The 20,023-nt window shown below is 37.0% G+C and overlaps 5 protein-coding genes and 1 long non-coding RNA gene across 9 annotated transcripts in view; 2 read left to right on the top strand and 4 right to left on the bottom strand.

Annotated features, from left to right (window-relative positions):
• Positions 1–1,011: 1,011 nt before the first annotated feature.
• LOC148913846 (uncharacterized) lies at positions 1,012–4,694 on the bottom strand. Its single transcript, XM_089040282.1, has 9 exons — positions 4,409–4,694; positions 3,794–4,069; positions 3,370–3,441; positions 2,919–2,987; positions 2,767–2,823; positions 2,486–2,593; positions 2,247–2,274; positions 2,044–2,080; positions 1,012–1,738 (listed from the first exon to the last, which is right to left on the bottom strand). The coding sequence occupies exons 1-9, from the start codon at positions 4,692–4,694 to the stop codon at positions 1,352–1,354; spliced, it is 1,320 nt and encodes a 439-aa protein (XP_088896408.1). The 3' UTR covers positions 1,012–1,351.
• Positions 4,558–20,023, bottom strand: part of LOC148913843 (uncharacterized) — a 39,494-nt gene continuing 24,028 nt past the window's right edge. For all 3 annotated transcript variants that reach the window (XM_089025880.1, XM_089025882.1, XM_089025879.1), the window contains 2 exons: positions 5,246–5,620; positions 4,558–4,687 (listed from right to left, as the gene is read on the bottom strand). In XM_089025880.1, the coding sequence (XP_088882006.1) occupies positions 5,361–5,620 (260 nt within the window). In that variant the 3' untranslated portion in view covers positions 4,558–4,687; positions 5,246–5,360. The remainder of the gene's footprint in view (positions 4,688–5,245; positions 5,621–20,023) is intronic.
• LOC148913845 (uncharacterized) lies at positions 6,647–8,547 on the bottom strand. The gene is made up of 5 exons (XR_016119036.1): positions 8,492–8,547; positions 8,076–8,396; positions 7,844–7,871; positions 7,670–7,706; positions 6,647–7,379 (listed from the first exon to the last, which is right to left on the bottom strand). It is a non-coding gene; the product is annotated as an uncharacterized LOC148913845 (long non-coding RNA).
• LOC148913844 (opioid-binding protein/cell adhesion molecule homolog) lies at positions 8,403–10,612 on the bottom strand. Its single transcript, XM_089025917.1, has 3 exons — positions 10,073–10,612; positions 9,200–9,442; positions 8,403–9,013 (listed from the first exon to the last, which is right to left on the bottom strand). The coding sequence occupies exons 1-2, from the start codon at positions 10,350–10,352 to the stop codon at positions 9,210–9,212; spliced, it is 513 nt and encodes a 170-aa protein (XP_088882043.1). The 5' UTR covers positions 10,353–10,612; the 3' UTR covers positions 8,403–9,013; positions 9,200–9,209.
• On the top strand, positions 12,231–13,947 carry LOC116303553 (uncharacterized). Its single transcript, XM_031713111.2, has one exon. It carries the CDS (start codon positions 12,365–12,367, stop codon positions 13,439–13,441), a length of 1,077 nt encoding a protein of 358 aa, XP_031568971.2. The 5' UTR covers positions 12,231–12,364; the 3' UTR covers positions 13,442–13,947.
• LOC116305585 (uncharacterized) lies at positions 14,253–17,319 on the top strand. 2 transcript variants are annotated; one of them, XM_089025884.1, is made up of 2 exons: positions 14,253–15,619; positions 17,215–17,319. In XM_089025884.1, the coding sequence occupies exon 1, from the start codon at positions 14,718–14,720 to the stop codon at positions 15,603–15,605; it is 888 nt and encodes a 295-aa protein (XP_088882010.1). In that variant the 5' UTR covers positions 14,253–14,717; the 3' UTR covers positions 15,606–15,619; positions 17,215–17,319. The 2 variants fall into 2 exon arrangements, with proteins under 2 accessions (XP_088882010.1, XP_088882011.1); XM_089025885.1 differs by having other exon boundaries at positions 17,212–17,313.

The raw sequence follows: 20,023 nt of genomic DNA, 5'->3' as shown, positions 1-20,023 counted from the left end.
CGCGTGCCCTGGATGTCCTTTTATTAATTACTACCACTTATAGTATAATACTAAATATTTTATACGCCAGTCCGAGTCTAAAACTGTTTTTGAGTTGCCGAATAAATCACATTTATTAATGAGGGAAAATATTGGAATTATCTGACAATATATTTAGATGAATATTCATTTGATATATTTGCTTTGTTTCCTTTGCACTTTTGCTTTCTTATTTTATTGTTCACTTATTCCTCCTTTTTATCTTATTTTTGGTAGAAACGCCTTCTCTTTTTTATTTTATTTTTTTATGAAACCTCTAGGTAGTTCTATCAAAATATTCAACATTACGGGCTTTAAAACAACTACTTTTCTTCTACGCTAGAATAAAGGTGTATTTGTTGGTATTCTGATCCTTGCTGCTCGTGATTAACATTCGATGTAGCATGTTTTTGCGCTGTCTCACAGGGAACATTTGTTGGTTGCCTTATTTTATCATTTTCCCTTAGTAGCGACTGATATTCGTGCTCTCTTGACAATGACTCGCCATTATTTATCTGTTGATAAAGATGCTGAGTTCCATTCAACCAGGAAATATCAAAAATATATAAGAACTAATGTAATAAGGGCGTAAACGTGATTCTTATTCCAGATGATTTTTTTCTGATGCTTCAAATATTTACGTTATACTGGAGGCAGGGCATCCATGAAAAAAATCACTGAACACTTTAAAAAGTGTTACCCCCAGTCATTGCAATTAAACTCAGCGTTGTGCTTAAAATAATGTACCAGTGGAGATAGTAATGGAATCAAACATGACCATTGATTTCGAAAGCATCTAAACCTTCACGATATTGATGGAAGCCCCGTGTGGTTAAGTATCAAGAGAGGTTTCGTATCCATAGAAGACTTCTTTTGGTTTACTGTCATTTAATAAGTATAAACATACCTCATGGCGCGCGCCTTTTTTTTTCTTCTTCTTCTTTTTTCTTTTTTTCTTTTCTTTTTCGTAGATGTTGCCCACTACATTATGGCTACACTGAATGTCCTTTTATTAATTACTACCACTTACTACTACTATAATACTACAAATTGTATACGCCAGGCCGAGTCTTTAAAAGAAAGTCTAAAAATAGCATTTGTTTTTGAGTTGCAATAAATCACATTTTTTAATGAGGGAAAAATTATGGGAATTATCTGACAATATATTTAGATGAATATTAATTTGATATGTTTGCTTTGTTTCCTTTGCACTTTTGCTTTCTTATTTTATTGTTCACTTATTCCTCCTTTCTATTTTATTTTTAGTAGAGACGTTTTCTTTTTTTTCTTTTTCGTTTTTTCTTTTAATAAAACGAACATTACTTTAATACAACTACTTTTCTTCTACGCTTGAATACAGATGTAGTGGTTGGTATTCTGATCCTTGCTGCTCGTGATTAACATTCGATGTAGCATGATTTAACACTGTCTCACAAGGAACATTTGTTGGTAGCCCTATTCCATTATTGTCCCTTAGTAGCGACTGATACTCGTGCTCGCTTGATAATAACTCTCCATTATTTATCTGTTGATAAAGATGCTGAGTCCCTGAGAGAAAGTGCTGCTCTGCAGGGTTCTCTTTTGGTTTCCTCTCGTCCAATAAGGTTGGAGTGCATTCTCTCGATACTGCTCCGACATCAATATTCGGTGGTATCAGGTTTGGTGATTCGTGGTGTGTTTCCAATGCTGCTGGTTCGTGTGTTTTCATTTCGATTCTATCCTATATACAAGAATATAGTAAAACAATTTTTTGTTTTTTTTTTTGTTTTTGTTTTTGCTTTTTGTTTTTGTTTTTGTTTTTGTTAGTTTGTTCATTAGATAAACCCAAAACATCTACTCTATCCCTATTACTGCTAAGTCAAGGGGCCAAGGGTTAGTGAGTAGTCCATATTCAGATATATAGTACAACTTAATTTATTTTCATCCACACCCCCCCCCCCGCCCCCCCCCCCCCCCCCCACCTAAATAAATTATAAATAAATTGAAAACGTAGTCCAAATCAGCATCCTAAATTATTAAACTCACCTCTACAATCTCAAAAGATTCTTCTGGTTTTGAAACCCTAAAAAGTGAAAATATAATCGTCAAAACGTTTATCAAAATTCAGTTGGCTATAGTCCTCATGAAAAATGGCGTGAACTATGAATTATTTGTTTTTGCATGGGGAGTGAGGATAAGCAAAGGGTGGGTTATTACATACAGTACGCATATTGAACATGTGAATTTACCTTTCGTTGTCGCTCCTCTTCCTTAAAACTACAATATATTTAAAACAATGATAATAAGTAAAAAGATAGACACACATCGATAAAACAATGTTGCCAGATATCAAACAAAGAAAGAAAAAGAAATATTAAAATAAAAATCTGAAATTATTCTATCGAGTCATTATCAATCGTTTTACATACTTCACGGATCCTGATTAATACTACGTGATATACATGCATGCTGGAATTAAAGTGTTTACCTTTGAAGCCAGCCCTTTTGAAAATGTAGCACACTAATAGCGCCATGATAATATTCACAACTATTGATATTGATGTTACTATAAAATGAACTGTTGCAAATGTGCGACCTGATGAAAACAGAAAAATGATTAAAGGTAACACACAGTATGTGCCTGCAGACTCGGGGTAGCGGTAAAGCAAAATAAATAATAAATTAAAAAAACGTGTCAATACATAGAAATAAATTAATTAAAATATATGTAACCTTTATTTATAATTACATATGTAACATTGACATAACCTTGAATTAATAGTGTCGAGCAAGACCTCTCTCCAGGCTTGGCTCTTGATTCATGACCTTTGAATGATGATTAGGAAGTCAAGTCAAATGTTAATAATTCAACTGAAGTAGTTAAGAAAGTGGCTCATCAGATGTTTATTCTTAATTCTGACCTGTAGTGGTTTGTGTTGATGACGTTATTTCATAGATACTTCTACTTGGCATCAGAGAGGGTGGATGGACTGAGGATAGATGACATTATTTTTTTATGAGTAAATCATTCCAAGCATCCATCCATCCATACATCCAAGCATGCATGCATAAATCCAGCTTCCTTGCATCCATCCATCCATCCATCCATCCATCCATCCATCCATCCATCCATCCATCCATCCATCCATCCATCCATCCATCCATCCATCCATCCATCCTTCCATCCATCCATCCATCCTTCCATCCATCCATCCTTCCATCCATCCATCCGTCCGTCCGTCCGTCCGTCCGTCCGTCCGTCCGTCCGTCCGTCCGTCCGTCCGTCCATCCATCCATCCATCCATCTCTTCTTCAGATTTTGTTTGACTTCCGTTTTTCTAGGTTGGCTGTTTGTTACATTGCTTACATTACCTCGGTTAACTGTTGCTATCGAGCTTTGTACATGGCGTGTACTTTCCGATGGTACCGGAGAAGTAGGAAGAGCTAAAAAAGACCAAATCACAATTGATATATTTCTCCCATGTGCATAGTTACAGACGGACTATATAGTTGCAAAATTTTTAAAAGAACCCTTTTCACGTTTTGTAGCTGTTAGTTGACACTGATGAATATATAATACCATAAATAAAATGATAAACAATAAAAATGATGAATTAAAATATAATTTCACTGGCGAAGCTAATCCATAATTTTAGCACGATGAGTGCGTCCTCAATCATCATGCATTTCCACGATGAAACACTTTTGTGTAATGTCTTACGCACTTTGTTTTCGAAACAAATCTTTGAACATTGTGGTTTCGCGTAAAAAGAACCATAAATAAAATGTTTTAAACCTGTTTGGGTGACATTGATGATGTGTTCATCATAACCAAGTAAATTTTCTGCTTTACATTTGTACGACCCATAGCTGTCTGCGTCAATGGTTACTAGTTCCAAGACACCAACACCAGTAGCAGTATGGGATCCTGTAGGTATTGATCGATCACGGGGATCATACCACGTGAACAGAGGAGAGGGCACGCCATGGGCCAAGCAGTATATCCTGACTGTACCATTATCATATGAAGAAACTGTGTCATTTGACAAGACTACATCTATTTGTGGTTTGTCTGCGAAGAGAACGAATTGATTCTTCCAATATATACCTTCTGATATACGTTCAGATGGATAAATGACCTTTTTATCAATGATCGCCTGAATGGTCAATGGATGTTTGACGTCTGTCTTTCTATCTGTCTCTATATTTTTTGTCTGTCTGTCTAACTGTCTATTATTCTTGTTTGTTGTCACTAGATAGGTATTCCGCTAAAGGGTTTTAGCTAATAGGGTATGCTTCATAATTTCATGATCTATTAGGATAACCGAAAAATCGACATCACAAATAACAAAAGAACCGGCTATTTAATTAAATCCAAAGGTTGACAAAATAATAAATGTACTAAACTCACATTGGACAGATATCGTTGTACTTCTACAGGCTGGATTCTCCTTCGGGTTGTTATTGGCACAGCAATTATATATCCCACTGTCATTTCTTGTGATATTTGATAGATTAACTGTTATTTTTCCCACGCCTTGGTTCTTATGAAACTTGACACCATCCATCAATCTCAGCCATGTGATGTTTGGTTCAGGAATTCCAACCGCAGAACATCTGATAAGTAATCCTTCGGATTCATTTACACGTATCTTCGAAGACGAAGGATTTAACGTGATATTAGGAAAAGCTGTCATAAGAAGAACGAAACTCATTCAAAACACTACAAGAATTACAATCTATGTCCAGAAATCGCGGACATTTGAGCCCGCACATTGGTATGCGGCTTTCCCATGATAACATAGAAACCAATAAGGCTGCTAATCTCTAAAAGCCTTGTTTCTTAGATTTATGTTCTATTCTTGGATCTTTAGTACAGAAAAGGACGCGGTTAATTATCTTTAATTTAGCTGAAATCACTGTGTTGGTGGTACAATATGTGGACTTCGAGGAATGAACTTTCATTAAAATGAAAAATCATTTTAGTGGAAGAAAGCATCGCTAGCTACAGTGAAAGTAAGCAAAAACGACAATCCAAAATAACTAAGACAAATTGCCAATTGAGGAAAATACTTGAATACAAAAAATAGATATAAACAAATAATAAAAGCAAAGATAAGCGAAAGCTTGGTGTAATTAATACATGGATGATATAAATACTTGAAGCTCGTTAAAATCACGATATATGTTCCATTTTCCTAATCTTACTAATAATGAGATGTGTAGCATCAAAAACATTTGAACTTACATGTTACGACGAGCGTAACTTTACTTGTTATGGAGCTTCTTGTTGACAGCACCAGAACACATCCATACGTACCACTATCAGCCAGAGTTACATTATGGATTACTAGTGTAGCAGTTTATTCTTTACTCACTCGAACAGGGTTCAGTAGTCTAGCAGGACATGTATTGGTGTATATGTTCCATTTCCCCTCGTTGAATACATTTTCCTGTGCGATTAAAAATGCACTGCCATTGTCAGCATAGAACATCCACGTTGGTGAAAAAATATCAAACTCTTCCTTCCGGTTATCTACAGTGTAATCCCACACGAGCTTAACTGTTTCTCCTACAGACACATACAAAATACTTGATGGAACTACTGTGAAACGAGCTGCACCTAAAATATTCAACCAGGAAATATTAAAATATAAAAATATAATGTACTAGCAAAATGGATTCCTGTAGGATAAAGCGATGTTTCTGAGAAAGTAGACAAAAATATTCTCACCCTGCGTCCTGCTCACGAGTAACACTACTTTGAACATCAGTGAAATCCATAGGACTAGAGACGCCTCCATTGTCTCAGAAGATTAAAGCATTAGTGGATCATATTGATATAATATTTGAATAGGTAATGTATTTCACTTTCATGATTCGTTGTTTTATGCATGTGGAATTTCTTTCTCGAAACTAAATAGCAATGAAAAGTGTTTCCTTCATTCTAGCGCATTATAGCACCAATTAATCAAATGATGCTAAAATCAATGCAAACTCATGTTTATTTTATTGTAATCAGTGGACCACTTGATTAAGGTATCTTTAACAGGACAGATTAGATCAATTTTTAATATCGAGTCAAAATGATTAAGGATAACTGTCCTTTTTGATTTGTTTTTTTCTTATCATTATTATCATTTCTTCCGTCTACTAAAAGCAATCCAACTGAGCGTAAGGGCGTAAACGTGATTCTTATTCCAGATGATTTTGTTCTGATGTTTCAAATATTTACGTTATACTGGAGGCAGGGCATCACTGAGAAAAATTTAAAAAGTGTTATCCCAGGTTATTGCAAAAAAACTCATCTTTGGGGTTCTCAAAATGAATAATATACCAGTGGAAAAAGTGTCAAAAAGTGTTACCCCCAGTCATTGAAAACAAACTCAGCGTTGTTCTCAAAATAATATACCAGTAATAGTAATGGAATCAAACATGACGATTGATTTCGAAAGCATCTAAACCCTCATGATATTGAAGGAAGCCCCTTGTGGTTAAGTATTGTGCTCGAGAGAGAGTTCGTATCCATGGAAGACGCCTTTTGGTTTATTGCCATTCAATAATGGGAAACATACCTCATGGCGCGCGCCCTTTTTGTTTTTCTTTTCTTTTTTTTTTTTTGATTTTGTTTTTTGTAGTTGTGCCCACTACATTATACATACACTGAATGTCCTTTTATTAATTACTACCACATATACTATAATACTACATATTTTATACACCAGGCCGAGTCTTTAAATGAAAGTCTAAAAATAGCATCTTTTTTTGTTTTGCAATAAATCACATTTTTAAATGAGGGAAAAATTTTTGGAATTATCTGACAATATATTTAGATGAATATTAATTTGATATATTTGCTTTGTTTGCTTTGCACTAATTTGCTTTCTATATTTTATTCTTCACTTATTTCTCCTTTTTATTTTATTTTTAGTAGAAAGGTTTTTTTTTTCTTTTTCGTTTTTTCTTTTAATAAAACGAACATTACTTTAATACAACTACTTTTCTTCTACGCTTGAATAAAGATGTAGTGGTTGGTATTCCGATCCTTGCTGCTCGTGATTAACATTCGATGTAGCATGTTTTAACGCTGTCTCACAGGGAACATTTGTTGGTAGCCTTATTTTATCATTTTCCCTTAGTAGCGACTGATACTCGTGCTCTCTTGACAATGACTCTCCATTATTTATCTGTTGATAAAGATGCTGAGTCCCTGAGAGAAAGTGCTGCTCTGCAGGGTTCTCTTTTGGTTTCCTTTCGTTCAATAAGGTTGGAGTGCATTCTCTCGATACTGCTCATACATTAATATTCGGTGGTATCAGGTTTGGTGATTCATGGGGTGTTTTCGATGCTGCTGATTCGTGTGTTTCAATTTCTATTCTATCCTGTATAAAAGAATATAGTAAAACAAATTGTGTTTGTTTGTCTGTTTGTTAGATAAACCCCAAACATCTACTCTATCCCTATTACTGCTTAGGTTAAGTTGGTAATCAATAAGGGGTCAAGGTTGAGTGAGTAGTCCGATCCATATTCAGATATATAGTACCACTTAAATCCTCCCCCCCCCCCCTAAATAAATTATAAATGAATCAAAAACGTGGTCAAACTCAACCTGTGGCTTTTTTCCCTTTATTTTCATTTTCTTATTATAGACATTTTATAGTATCAAACTCACCTCTACAATTGCAAAAGATTCTTCTGGTTTTGAAACCCTAAAAAGCAAAAATATAATCGTCAAAACGTCATGAGCTATGAATTTTTTGTTTTTGCATAGTAGGGAGTCTCAGGATATGCAACGGATGGGTTAAACTGATTACATACAGTACGTATATGGAACATGTGAACTTACCTTTGGTTGTCGCTCATCTTCCTTAAAACTAGAATATATTTAAAATTATGATAATAAGTATAAGATAGACACACCCCGATAACACAATGTTGCCAGATATCAAAGAAAAGAAAGAAATAGTAAAATATATCAGAAATCATAGCATTGAATCATTATCAATCGTTTTGCATACTTCACGGATCCTGATTAATTCTACGTGACTTACACTGTATTATGGAATTAAAGTGTTTACCTTTGAAGCCAGTCCTTTTGAAAATGTAGCACACTAATAGCGCCATGATAATATTCACAACTATTGATATTGATGTTACGATTAAAATGCATGCAAATGTGCGACCTAATGAAAGCAGGGGAAAAAATGATTAAAAGTTACACAGAGTATGTGCCTGCAGACCTGAGGAAGCGGTAAAGGAAAAAAAAAGTCAATATATAGAAATAAATTGATTAAAATATATGTAACCTTTATTTATAATTGTATATGTAACATTGACATAACCTTGAATAAGTAGTGTCGAGCAAGACCTCTCTCCAGGCTTGGCTCTTGAGTCATGACCTTTGAATGATGATTAGGAAGTCAAGTCAAATGTTAATAATTCAACTGAAGTAGTTAAGAAAGTGGCTCATCAGCTGTTTATTGTTAATTCTGACCTGTAGTGGTTTGTGGTGATGATGTCGTTATTCGATGGTGATTTCTACTTGTCATCTGAGAGGGTGGATGGACTGGGGATAGATGACATTAATTGTTATGACTAAATCATTCCAAACATGCATCTATGCATCCATGCGTCCATGCATCCATGCGTCCATGCATCCATGCATCCATCAATCCATCCAACCATCTATCTATCTATCTTTAACCGTCTAAAGTTAATAATATGTCATTGTTCTCCAAACCTGTTTAAATAACACTAATAATGTGTTCATCATAACCAAGCATATTTTTAGCTTTACACCTGTACAACCCATAGCTGTCTGCGTCTATGGTTACTAGTTCCAAGACACCAACACCAGTAACAGTATGAGATCCTGTCAATATTGATCGATTATGGGGATCATACCACGTGAACAGAGGAGAGGGCACGCCATGGGCCAAACAGTATATCCTGATTTTACCACCATTATATGAAGAAACTGTGAAATTTGACTGAAATACATCTATTTGCGGCTCATCTGTGAAGAGAGTGAATTATATATTTTCCGTCTGCACTGTTTCAATGATCTTGATTGTGGTCATATTGATTTGTTACAAACCTTGCAGCGCCCCCTCACCCCACCATAAAAATATAGCAACATATATTTGTATATCTAAAAAAAATAGCATTTAGACTCACACTGGACAGTTACCAAGATACTTACAAAATGGAGGTTAGTTCAGGTTGTTAATAGCACAGCATTCGTATTCCCCACTGTCATCTCCTGCAATATTTGTAATATCGATTGTCACATTCCCTACACCTTGATCAATGACATTACCCTGTACTTTTTGCGACCTGACGTTTGGCATAGGAGTTCCTACCGCAGAACATTTGATATGCAGTTCTTGGGATTCGTTTACAGGTATGTTTGAAAATGACGGATTGATCGATAAAGATGGAAATGCTGTAAATAAGAAAATAGCACATGTAAGTACATATCAGTCGTCGCCCTTACCAATACGACAAACAACTAAAACCCAAATGACTTATTTTGAACATTTTCATTAGAATGCTTACCTTATATCCATGAAGAAATTAACTATCAAAATTGCTCATATTAGCGCAAAGTTGAAAGTGCAAAGAATATAGTATGCACAAAGAACGAAAGAACGAAAGAACGAAAGAACGAAAGAACGAAAGAACGAAAGAACGAAAGAACGAAAGAACGAAAGAACGAAAGAACGAAAGAACGAAAGAACGAAAGAACGAAAGAACGAAAGAACGAAAGAACGAAAGAACGAAAGAACGAAAGAACGAAAGAACGAAAGAACGAAAACATTTTAAGATAAAATCAAGATTTTAGGGTTAAGATTGTACTCATCGACTCGAGTCTTATTATGGCTGGATAAATGTCAATGGGAAAACAAAATCATCACCATAATAATATAGAACATTTGTACTGAGAATATTTTTAAATTTAGAAAATCAAAATCAAAAACTAAAGCAAACAAGACAAAAATTCAATTGAAACAAGTAGCACAATTTTTTTCCAAAAAAGAAGAAAAAAAAGAAACAAACAAACAATTATACCCACATGTTACGACAAGATTAACTTTACTTATTATGGGGCTTCTTGTTGCCAGCATCAGAACACATCCATACGTACCACTATCAGCCAGAGTAACATTATGGATTACTAGTGTAGCAGTTGATTCTTTACTCACTCGAACAGGGTTCAGTAGTCTAGCAGGACATGTATCATTGTTTATGTACCATTTCCACTTGTTTAACATAGTTTCCTGTGCAATTTGAACTGCACTACCATTTTCGACATAAAATAACCATATTGGTGAAAAAATATCAAGCTCTTCCATCCTGTTATCCACACTGTAATCCCACACGAGCTTGGCGGTTTCTCCTACAGACACACAAAACACTTGGTGGAACTACTGTGAAACGAGCTGCACCTAAGATGTTCAACCACGAAAAATATTACTTTGTTAGCAATGTGACTATTCCTGTTAATAAACTCTGAGAAAATAAAGAAACAAATTATCACCAAGCGCCTTGTTCAAGAGTAACAGGTTGATCGTCAATGAAACCAATAGATCTACAAAGAACTCCATCGTTCTTATGAAGCAATGATGGATCAAAATAATACAATATTTAAATTGGTAAGTATCCTATTTCACTTTCATGGATCAAATTTTAATGCGTGTGGGATTCTATAGCTTCTTAAAACCACATAGAAAAAAAGCATTTTTCCCACTACTGTAGAACTTTTAAGACCCCTCAAAATATTTGAAAGACTTAACTCTATTTGAGGGGAATTGAAGCTAGGGTGATTTTTGGAAAATAAGAAGTTTTTCAATTCACCTCAGTTTTTTATTAGCTTGGGCTCAAGCGCTTTAGTATGATTTTTTTGAAAAAATTGTTTTTGTGATAGCATTAGCATAGGACGGGCAGACTTTCGGAATCTTGTCAAAGAACAAGCCCAGCTAAATAAACTTAAATCAATAAACAGCGGGTAACGAATAACGAAATTCGTTTGTGATAGAATCAATATATGTCTTCTGACAAGATAACTAGAATTCTACGTCACGCTTGGTGCAGACTGCATTCTACAATGAAATATGCACCCCTTCGATGTTTAGCTAAATGTTGAAAGGGAAATATGACGGCTACAAACGTCAAGCCAATTAGAAATTAATCATGTACTTTAAATTAATTTCTAGATAATGATAATCGTGCTCTCCAGCTCTTGATAAAGATCATGAGCTTTGGAAATTGCGGTTTTGCAGTATCCGGCCCATTTTATTCTCGATATTAAATTTGGATCCGGATACTATCAATAATGGTTTGATGTTCAAGTTTGAGGGTTTCAAATTCTGTTTCCAAAGCTATTGGTTCTTGTGGTTTCAGTGTCTCTTCGTGCTGCATAAAACGCAAAAACACATGATCAAAAACGATACCTTATTGTTTTTTATAACATAGGCAAGATATAACGCGTGCTCTGATTGGCTAATTTGCTATGTGAAAAAAATGAATATCCCATAGAGATATCCCATAGAAAATGTTTTTTAAGGTGAAGCGGCGAAAAATTCACCGTTGGTTCGCTAGCTGTAGCAAATAGCAAAGTGTTTCGTGACTTAAAACTAGAAATATGGCTTCTTTTCCATCTAACAAAGATTATGAACTTCCTAATTTTGATTTTGAGTTTGAGCAAAACATTGAACCCCCAGTTAATAAACAACAAAAACCAGAAACAAATTCACAAAGATTTGCTAACTTCAACGAAAACGAGTTGCAAGATATCCTCGCTGATAAGCAGTCTGCCAAGACCAAAAAAACGACAAACTGGTGTGTTTCCACGTTTAAAGGTAAGAAAAATTAATTAATAGCTTTAATGAGATAAAATGGCATGACCTTTTGACTTAATTAAAAATATAGAAACAAGTTTTCATGAAAAAAATTTTTCGCGAAAGTGTCAACACAGACAATAAGACACTAACGTGGCTTCCGTAAGTTGTGTTGTAGAGAGCTATCACTCTCAACGAGGAAAATTATAAAATATTAAACAACAATCTTTTCGTATTTCTGCTTTATTTTTATTGCTAGCAAACTGTTTACATATTTTTAAAGCAGCGAATCGATCTATCGGCAAAAATCTCCTACTAATTCACTAAGTAATGAAATAAAACATCGTGTTTTCAATCGGTTTTGCACAACAGCTTGTTTAGTACGGTTCGCACTGCAACTAAGAAAAACAAAAAATAATTGCTCGACAATAGGTAAGAAATACAAATTAATTGTTCTTAACCTTTTTCAAACCTTTATTCTTTTAGCATGGTGCAAAGAGAAGCACATTCAGACACCTCTTGAGAAGATGACGCTTGGTCAACTGGATGCAAATCTCCGCAGGTTTTATCCCGAAGCACGAAAGACAACCGGCGAGATGTACAGCAAGAAAACACTCCTGGGCTTCCGACATGCCATTGAGAGATATATGAATCAGCCTCCTTTAAACTGTGGTTTGAAGCTCTCAACTGACCCAAGGTTTAACCGTTCAAATGAGATGCTTGATGCCCAGCTAGTTCAAATGAAGCGAAAAAACACGGAGGATACACAGCATAAACCAGTCATAGAAAACCAAGATCTATTGAAGTTGAAAACTTCCAAGGCTCTCTCCCTTGATGATCCATGGAGTCTGTTAAGGAATGTCTGGTTCCATCTGATCTTGTTTTTCTGCCGGAGAGGAAGAGAAGGCCAGCGAGAGCTAAAGACATCAAGCTTGAAGTTTGAAGTTGATGCAAGCGGGCGACCCTACGCTACAATGGCGCACGACGAAGCCACCAAGAACCACCCGGGCGGCATAAATGATGTAAACTCCTCAGAGAAAAAAGCTCGAATGTATGAAACTGACTACCCAAACGACGGCTATAAAGCTCGGCGCTTGTATTTGTCAAAGACCAATCCAAACTGCGAATCCCTCTTCCAGTATCCGAAGAGAAATTGGTCCCCAACAGACGACGTGTGGTACGAAAACAGGCCCGTTGGCGTCAATAAGCTGGACGAAATGATGAAAGAGATCAGTAAAGAGGCCAAATTATCCCGCCCATACACTAACCATTCAGTCCGAGCCACATCAATCACAGTGATGTCAAATGCAGGTATTCCTAATCGCCATATAATGGCCATATCTGGGCATCGAAACGAGCAGAGTTTGGCACACTACAATACGAGGCCTTCGACCGAACAACTGCACCACTGTTCTGAAGTGCTGTCCCAAAGTCTCACTTCCTCAAGCCAAGCGATTGTCCCGGCTACTGTTCATCTGAACACAGCTGTTAAAAACAACAATGTGGTTGTAGAAGTTGCAAGACAAGATCCGGCGAGCCAGTTTGGCTCCATCTTTAGCAACTGCACAGTTCAAAACGTTCAACTGGTCATTCACGAGAAGTGATCGCTGATCTATCGCAACGGGTGTAGATCGACCATGAACATAACCTCTGTGATTCATCTTCTTTAGACTCGCATTTCTCCGCTAAGGCTTTTATTGACTTTTTTGATTATCGTGGTTTTTTTCTTTTAGAAGAGGCGCTGTAAAACATACTTTGAACTTTCTTGATAGCCAACGGTAAATGTAAATTTCCTTAGTGTGCGCGCGCACATTTAAGAGAGTTTTGACATGTGATCATACGAATAAAACATTTTTCAGAGAATTAAAGTCGTTATCTATGTTATAAAAGCAATGGTCCATAATGAGCGTGCATATATCCAGTTCTGGAAGCACTCTAGCAGCTAGAGATGCTCGAGGCGACGCCTCGAGCATCTCTTACGCTGCTCTCGTGCTTCAAGAACTGGATATACGCACGCTAATTATGGACCATTCCTTAAAATTAGAGAAGCACGCAACGACTTATATAGGAGAAGAATTCAATACGCGCCATCGATGTAAGTAAAAATTTATTTTCGCTATGAAAGAAACAAATTAAACTATTGAAAGAAAAAGAAAAAGATTAAGAAAGAAACAGAAAGCTTTTCGAAGTTGTGTAGGCTTGGTAAATAAATATTTGAAAACATTATAATATATAATATTACTTTTAATAATAACGTTACACTAATACTTAATTCACAACCACTTGTCAGATGATTCAGTGCGCTGCATAGTATTTTTTGCCACACATTTCATTTTCTGAATTCTGCATATATATATATATATATGTATACACTCGATTGCATAAACGTTGTAGTATACATTTATACTTCTAACAAATCACGGTGACGTCACTTCCGGTTAACATGAGATACACACGTGCTGCCGTGGATGCTCAGTACACAAAGCTTTGCCGTGGGGTTCGGATCTCTTCGAATCCTTCGAAGTTGTGGAGACTTTATCGATAATATTTTTCACTTCATTCATTAGGTAAGAAGTTTAATTTGGGATATTTTTACTTTATCTTCTTTTATCTTCTTTCGTTTTTAGATTTTTCTTCTGGGTTTTTGACTTCGTTTTCAAGTCATATTTATGATGCAAACTCCGTCCAAGCGAATCTGTTTGTAAGTCGAGTGCTTCATGCCTCACTTACACCGCCGAAATTTATGCATCCTAGGCGGTTTTTGGGAAATAAAGTTATAGTTTCCCGAGTTGCAACCATAGTTCTGCGAAATATTCATTATTTTGCTGGAATAAACTAATGGTTGCTCCCTACTGGTTTATTTTCCAGTAAATTTATTTCATGGCGGACGACACGAGGGGTTCACCTCCGCCATCTTGGAAAGATGAGATGTTGGGAATGTTCAACACATTCAAACAGGAGATCACTAATCAGATTCAGGAGCAGCTTGGACCTGCTGACGACTCAGATTCTGAACACAGCGTTTCCTCAGGAGACGATTATGTGGGTAATACCACTTCTGGTTTCGACAATCTTGCAGATGAATTCTCTACATCAGATAAGACTGGGCCAGCCGTTGATTCTAAATTAGCCTCCATGGTGGAGGAACTGGTTAAAGAAAAGCTACCCAAGTTAAAACTCGACGATTTGATGTCAAAATATCTTCGACCAGAAAATTGCAAATTGCTGGTCTCGCCCAAAGTCAATAGAGCTGTTTGGAATCAGTTAAGCCAGAATACCAAAGCCACAGATAGGGCTTTTCAAAAGTCTCAACAGTATTTTATTACTGCCATGTATGCCATGATGTCTGCCTGCGAGAAGGCAACAGGAGAGATGAAGTCTGTTCTTGCACACTCTTTAGTCCTTGCCTTGGCAGGTAATCGAGAACTGAACCTGTGCCGGCGGGAGTCCTTAAGGCCTGAATTGAATTCGCAGTTTGCTTCGCTTTGCAACCCTACTACGCCGATTACAGATCAGCTGTTTGGGGATGACATTGGAAAAGAAATTGACGAGGTAATTAAGGCAAACAAGCATTTCAAAATGTCATCCAAGAGAGGCAGTCGTAAAGGTTATCACCCCTACAACAGCCAAAAACGGCAAAGATCCTCTTCATCTTCAAGAGATGGCAGAGCTTATGGCTCGAGGTCTTTTTTAGGAGAGAGAGGCTCCTACCGCAGGAGGGGAGGAGCCAGACAACGCACTCAGACCGACAAAGAGTCTCGTCAATAATTTCCAGAGCTCAGGTTAGTTACATGACTCAAATTCATGGTATTATTGGGTCAGAGACACCATGTAGAGCTGGCCAATTACAACACTGTTTAGAGGAATGGAAAACAATTTCGTTGGACCCCTTTGTATTATAATGTGTGTCTAATTGTGAACTTGAGTTTCATTGCATTCCTATGCCATCAAATGGCTCTTCAAGTTCCTTACACTCAGAATTCAAATTCACATTGACAGAACAACAAGCTGTTGATAGAGAGATTGACACCTTTTTGGAAAAGCCAATTATTGAACGATGTCAGTCAGAACGTGGGGAGATTATTTCACCTATATTTCTAATACCTAAGAAGGAACCTGGGGTCTACAGAATGATTTTCAATTTAAAGTCCCTTAACCAATCAGTGACTTACCATAAGTTTAAAATGGACACGCTTGAGTCTGCAATCAAATTAATGAAGCCTGGGTGTTTTATGTCTTCAATCGACCTGCGAAATGCTTATTACTCCATACCACCTTACGAACTCAATATGGACATAATTGCCTGGGATATCTTGATGACTCTTTCTTCACGGACGATACTGAAGATGCCTGTCGTGAGGCTACCATACATGCAGCTCAGCTGTTTACTCGTCTAGGTTTTGTCATTCACCCAACCAAGTCTATATTCAATCCTACACAGTCATTAGAGTTTTTGGGTTTCGTGTTAAATTCTGACACCATGACAGTTTGTTTGACCCCAAGGAAGATTGAGAAAATTATCCTTATGTGTCAGAAGTATTTATGTGGACAGGCATATACCATTCGGGAAGTTGCATCATTGATAGGAACTTTGGCATCAACATTTTCTGGGGTGGAGTTTTGGCCCGCTGTATTATAGAAATTTAGAATGGGACAAAGATGTGTCCCTAAAAGCTACCCAAGGGGATTTTGTTGAGAAAATGTCCCTTTCCAGGGAAAGTCTCCAAGAATTAGAATGGTGGGTCAGTTCCCTCCCTGCTGCAAGGAGAAACATTGTGTATGGTATCCCAACCATGATTCTTACGTCTGACGCATCTTCTGTGGGTTGGGGTGCTTGGACTTCCCAAAGTCAAACCCAAGGTCTATGGTCCCAAGTGGAGAGGAAATATCATACCAATGTCCTGGAGATGCTCGCAGTTAAACTGGGGCTCATGTCCCTTTTTGAATCAGTATCCAACCAACACATTAGGATCTTATCTGACAATACTACCACAGTGTCCTATATTAATGCTATGGGAGGTTGTAAGAGTAAGGAATGCACTCAGATTGCTAAGGACATTTGGTTATGGGCCATCAGTCGGCACCACTGGCTCTCAGCGGCTCATCAGCCGGGGCAGCTGAATGCCATTGCAGACTCACTGTCGCGCCATTTTGAGGATGGGATAGAATGGCAGCTGAATCCTATTCTTTTTGACAGAATCTGTGGGTTGTATGGGGTCCCTGAGATTGATCTGTTTGCCAGTCGAATCAACCATCAAACGAATACCTATCTTTCTTGGAAACAAGATCCCTGTGCAACCTATGTAGATGCTTTCACTGTGAATTGGTCCCAGTTCACTAACAGTTATAAGTTTCCACCATTCTGTTTAATCAGTAGATGTCTCCAAAAAATATTTTTGGAACAAGCAACAGTGACCATCATAGTACCTCTGTGGACCACACAAGCTTGGTTTACAAGGCTTCTAAGTCTCCTGATCCATCGGGCCAGAATGTTCCTTGTCACTCATGGCATGCAAGGTATCAGGCAACAGTTCATTGAATGCAGCATTTCTGAGGACATTACCAATGTCCTCATGTCCTCATGGAGGCCAAGTACACAAGCAATATGATGTTCACATCAGGAGGTGGGGTGAATTTTGTCTACAAATGAAAGTTGATTCATTGCGCCCAAATATCAATGACGTGTTAGAGTTTCTGCACAGTTTACACATCAAAGAGCTATCCTATTCCATAATTAATACAGCACGTTCGGCTTTGTCGAACTATTTAATGGGATTCGAATTTCCTGGTACTCACTACACAATTACTGATCACCCCTTTGTTAAACGCTATTTGAAGGGAGTGTTTAATTTTGTCAAACCTACTCCTCGTTATCAGGAGACTTGGGATGTCAACCCAGTACTGAAATACATAGAGCTATTGTCGCCGTTGGAGAAACTTTCATTAAAGGAACTAACATTCAAATTAGTTATTTTGCTAGCACTCACATCTGGACAAAGATGTCAGACATTATCATTTCTCGATATTGATGATATGAAAGAGAATGCAGATTATTATTTGTTCTACATACGGGATCATGTCAAGCAAGACAGACCGGGAAAGATTTTTGCATCGTTTATTGTTAAGAAGTACATTAAACAGGAACTCTGTGTTTATTCCACTCTTCGACACTATCTTGAAGTGACAAAGAGTGTACGTAATGAAGGCAATTCACGACTGCTCGTATCCTACGTGAAGCCTTATCGACCGGTTAGTACTAGTACTATAGGTCGATGGATTAAAACTGTCCTCCAAGGAAGTGGTGTTAATACAACAAAGTTCAAGGCTCACAGCACCAGAGCAGCTGCTACATCCAAAGCAAGCCAGATGATTCCGACTGATGAAATATTGAAGCACATAGGATGGTCTCAAGTTTAAACTTTCCAGACATTCTATAATAAACCTGTGCTTACTGATTTTGCTGCAGCGGTATTAAGATAAATTGTTATTGTCAAAATAAAGTTTTGTTTTGTTTGTCAATAGTGGTTGTGTCCACAATAATTGCTTTAAAGTCTCATGTTAACCGGAAGTGACTTCACCGTGATTTGGTAGAATTGAAAAATTAAACGAGCCTTACCTGTAAGGTGAAGTTTGATTGTGATTCTACCAAATCCAAGGTGACGCGCTGAGGGTTAACATGCCCTCCCTTAGAGTTATTCTGTTTTCCCACCCGTGCTTTTTACCCGTTTTTTCTCTATATCGTGTCCACAACATTTAAAACTCTGAGCATCCACGGCAGCACGTGTGCCTCTCATGTTAACCCTCAGCGCGTCACCTTGGATTTGGTAGAATCACAATCAAACTTCACCTTACAGGTAAGGCTCGTTTAATTTTTCAAATTTATACGAATATCTAATGAGATGCATAATGCAAAATAACCATTTTCAACGCTTAAAACCAACTGATTTATAATCTGTACGATCTAATAGACAAGAAAAAAATATTTTGACAGTCATTGAATGAAACAAACAATAAATAAAGCGATTTTTCCGTTTTGCATATCATTAAATATACTGAATAAATTAGATATTTGTATAAATGTATACTACAACGTTTCTGCAAGGAAGAGAGGAAGGGAGATAGATAGTGAGTGAGTGAGTGAGTGAGTGAGTGAGTGAGTGATACTTTATTTATACTCGAAAAAAAATTCTATCAATATAAAAATTGCTTTACAAGAATGTCGAGTTAAATAAGAATACAATTTAGACAGCTAAAAAAGTTTATGAGAGTCCAACAGAAGAAAGCTTTCTTTTAAATTCCCTTATACTTCTAGCTGACTTAATATCTGAAGGCAAAGAGTTCCATGCTTTTGCACCTTCATAGGAGAACGCACGTTTGAGGTACTCAGTGTTTGGTTTCGATAATTTTAAACACTTTTCTCCCTTCCGCAAATTATATTTTGTAGTTTGATACTCAAAGCGGTCTCTTAAACTTTGAGGTGCAAGAGCATTCAAAGTCTTGTACATTATTGTGGCTTTATGTTTCTTCCGCCTGTTTTGAAGATTTTCCCATCCTAGAGACATTAAAATGTCGCGCGACCTAGTTTCATAATTACTCTTAGTTATAATTCGGCCTGCGCGATTTTGCATTTTTTGGAGTCTGTCAGCTGATGTTTTTGGTAAATTATCCCAAACCACATCGCAGTAGTCAAACCAAGGAGTTATCAGCGAATTATATATTGCAATCGCCGTCTCCTGGGGGACGTAATCACGAACCTGTCTAAGGCCAGCCAGGCCTGATGAAACTTTTTACGTATATGATCGACATGGTCAGCCCAGGACAGGCGTTGGTCGATTACAACCCCCAGGGTTTTGGCTGTTTGGACACGTGCGATTTGTTTACCTTCAAGGTAAACATGTGGTTTGGAACTTATTTGACGTAATTTGTCGTCAGACCCAATAAACATATATTCAGTCTTTGTTGAATTAAGGCTTAATCTATTTGCCATCAACCAGTTGGATATGCTAATAATATCAGAATTGATCTGCTCAGATAAAGATTTTACGGAAGTATTACAAGCCGTGAGGCTTGTGTCGTCCGCGTACATTCTTGTACTTGAAAAATGTACACTATTTGGTAAATCATTAATATACAATATGAATAATAATGGACCTAGGATTGACCCTTGGGGAATTCCACAAAGGGTT

The sequence above is a fragment of the Actinia tenebrosa genome, unplaced genomic scaffold (assembly GCF_029948245.1).
Source record: "Actinia tenebrosa isolate PJP-AT-01 unplaced genomic scaffold, QUT_ActTen_1.0 PGA_scaffold0__85_contigs__length_37466705, whole genome shotgun sequence".
Classification (NCBI taxonomy): domain Eukaryota; kingdom Metazoa; phylum Cnidaria; class Anthozoa; order Actiniaria; family Actiniidae; genus Actinia; species Actinia tenebrosa.
The sequence above is the reverse complement of the archived record's forward strand: the minus strand, read 5'-3'. Positions and strand labels throughout refer to the sequence as shown.

Bases quoted from the DNA above. Each gene is read 5' to 3' on its own strand.
- LOC148913846 (XM_089040282.1), bottom strand. From the start codon at position 4,694: ATGACAGCTTTTCCTAATATCACGTTAAATCCTTCGTCTTCGAAGATA. The intron at 2,594-2,766 runs GTTATGTCAATG...TGTTTTCATCAG, and splicing joins CTCGACACTATTAATTCAAG to GTCGCACATTTGCAACAGTT. The intron at 2,275-2,485 runs GTAAACACTTTA...AATATATTGTAG, and splicing joins CAAAAGGGCTGGCTTCAAAG to TTTTAAGGAAGAGGAGCGAC.
- LOC148913844 (XM_089025917.1), bottom strand. From the start codon at position 10,352: ATGGAAGAGCTTGATATTTTTTCACCAATATGGTTATTTTATGTCGAA. The intron at 9,443-10,072 runs GTGGGTATAATT...TCTTATTTACAG, and splicing joins AGTTAATCTTGTCGTAACAT to CATTTCCATCTTTATCGATC.
- LOC116305585 (XM_089025884.1), top strand. From the start codon at position 14,718: ATGGCGGACGACACGAGGGGTTCACCTCCGCCATCTTGGAAAGATGAG.
- LOC116303553 (XM_031713111.2), top strand. From the start codon at position 12,365: ATGACGCTTGGTCAACTGGATGCAAATCTCCGCAGGTTTTATCCCGAA.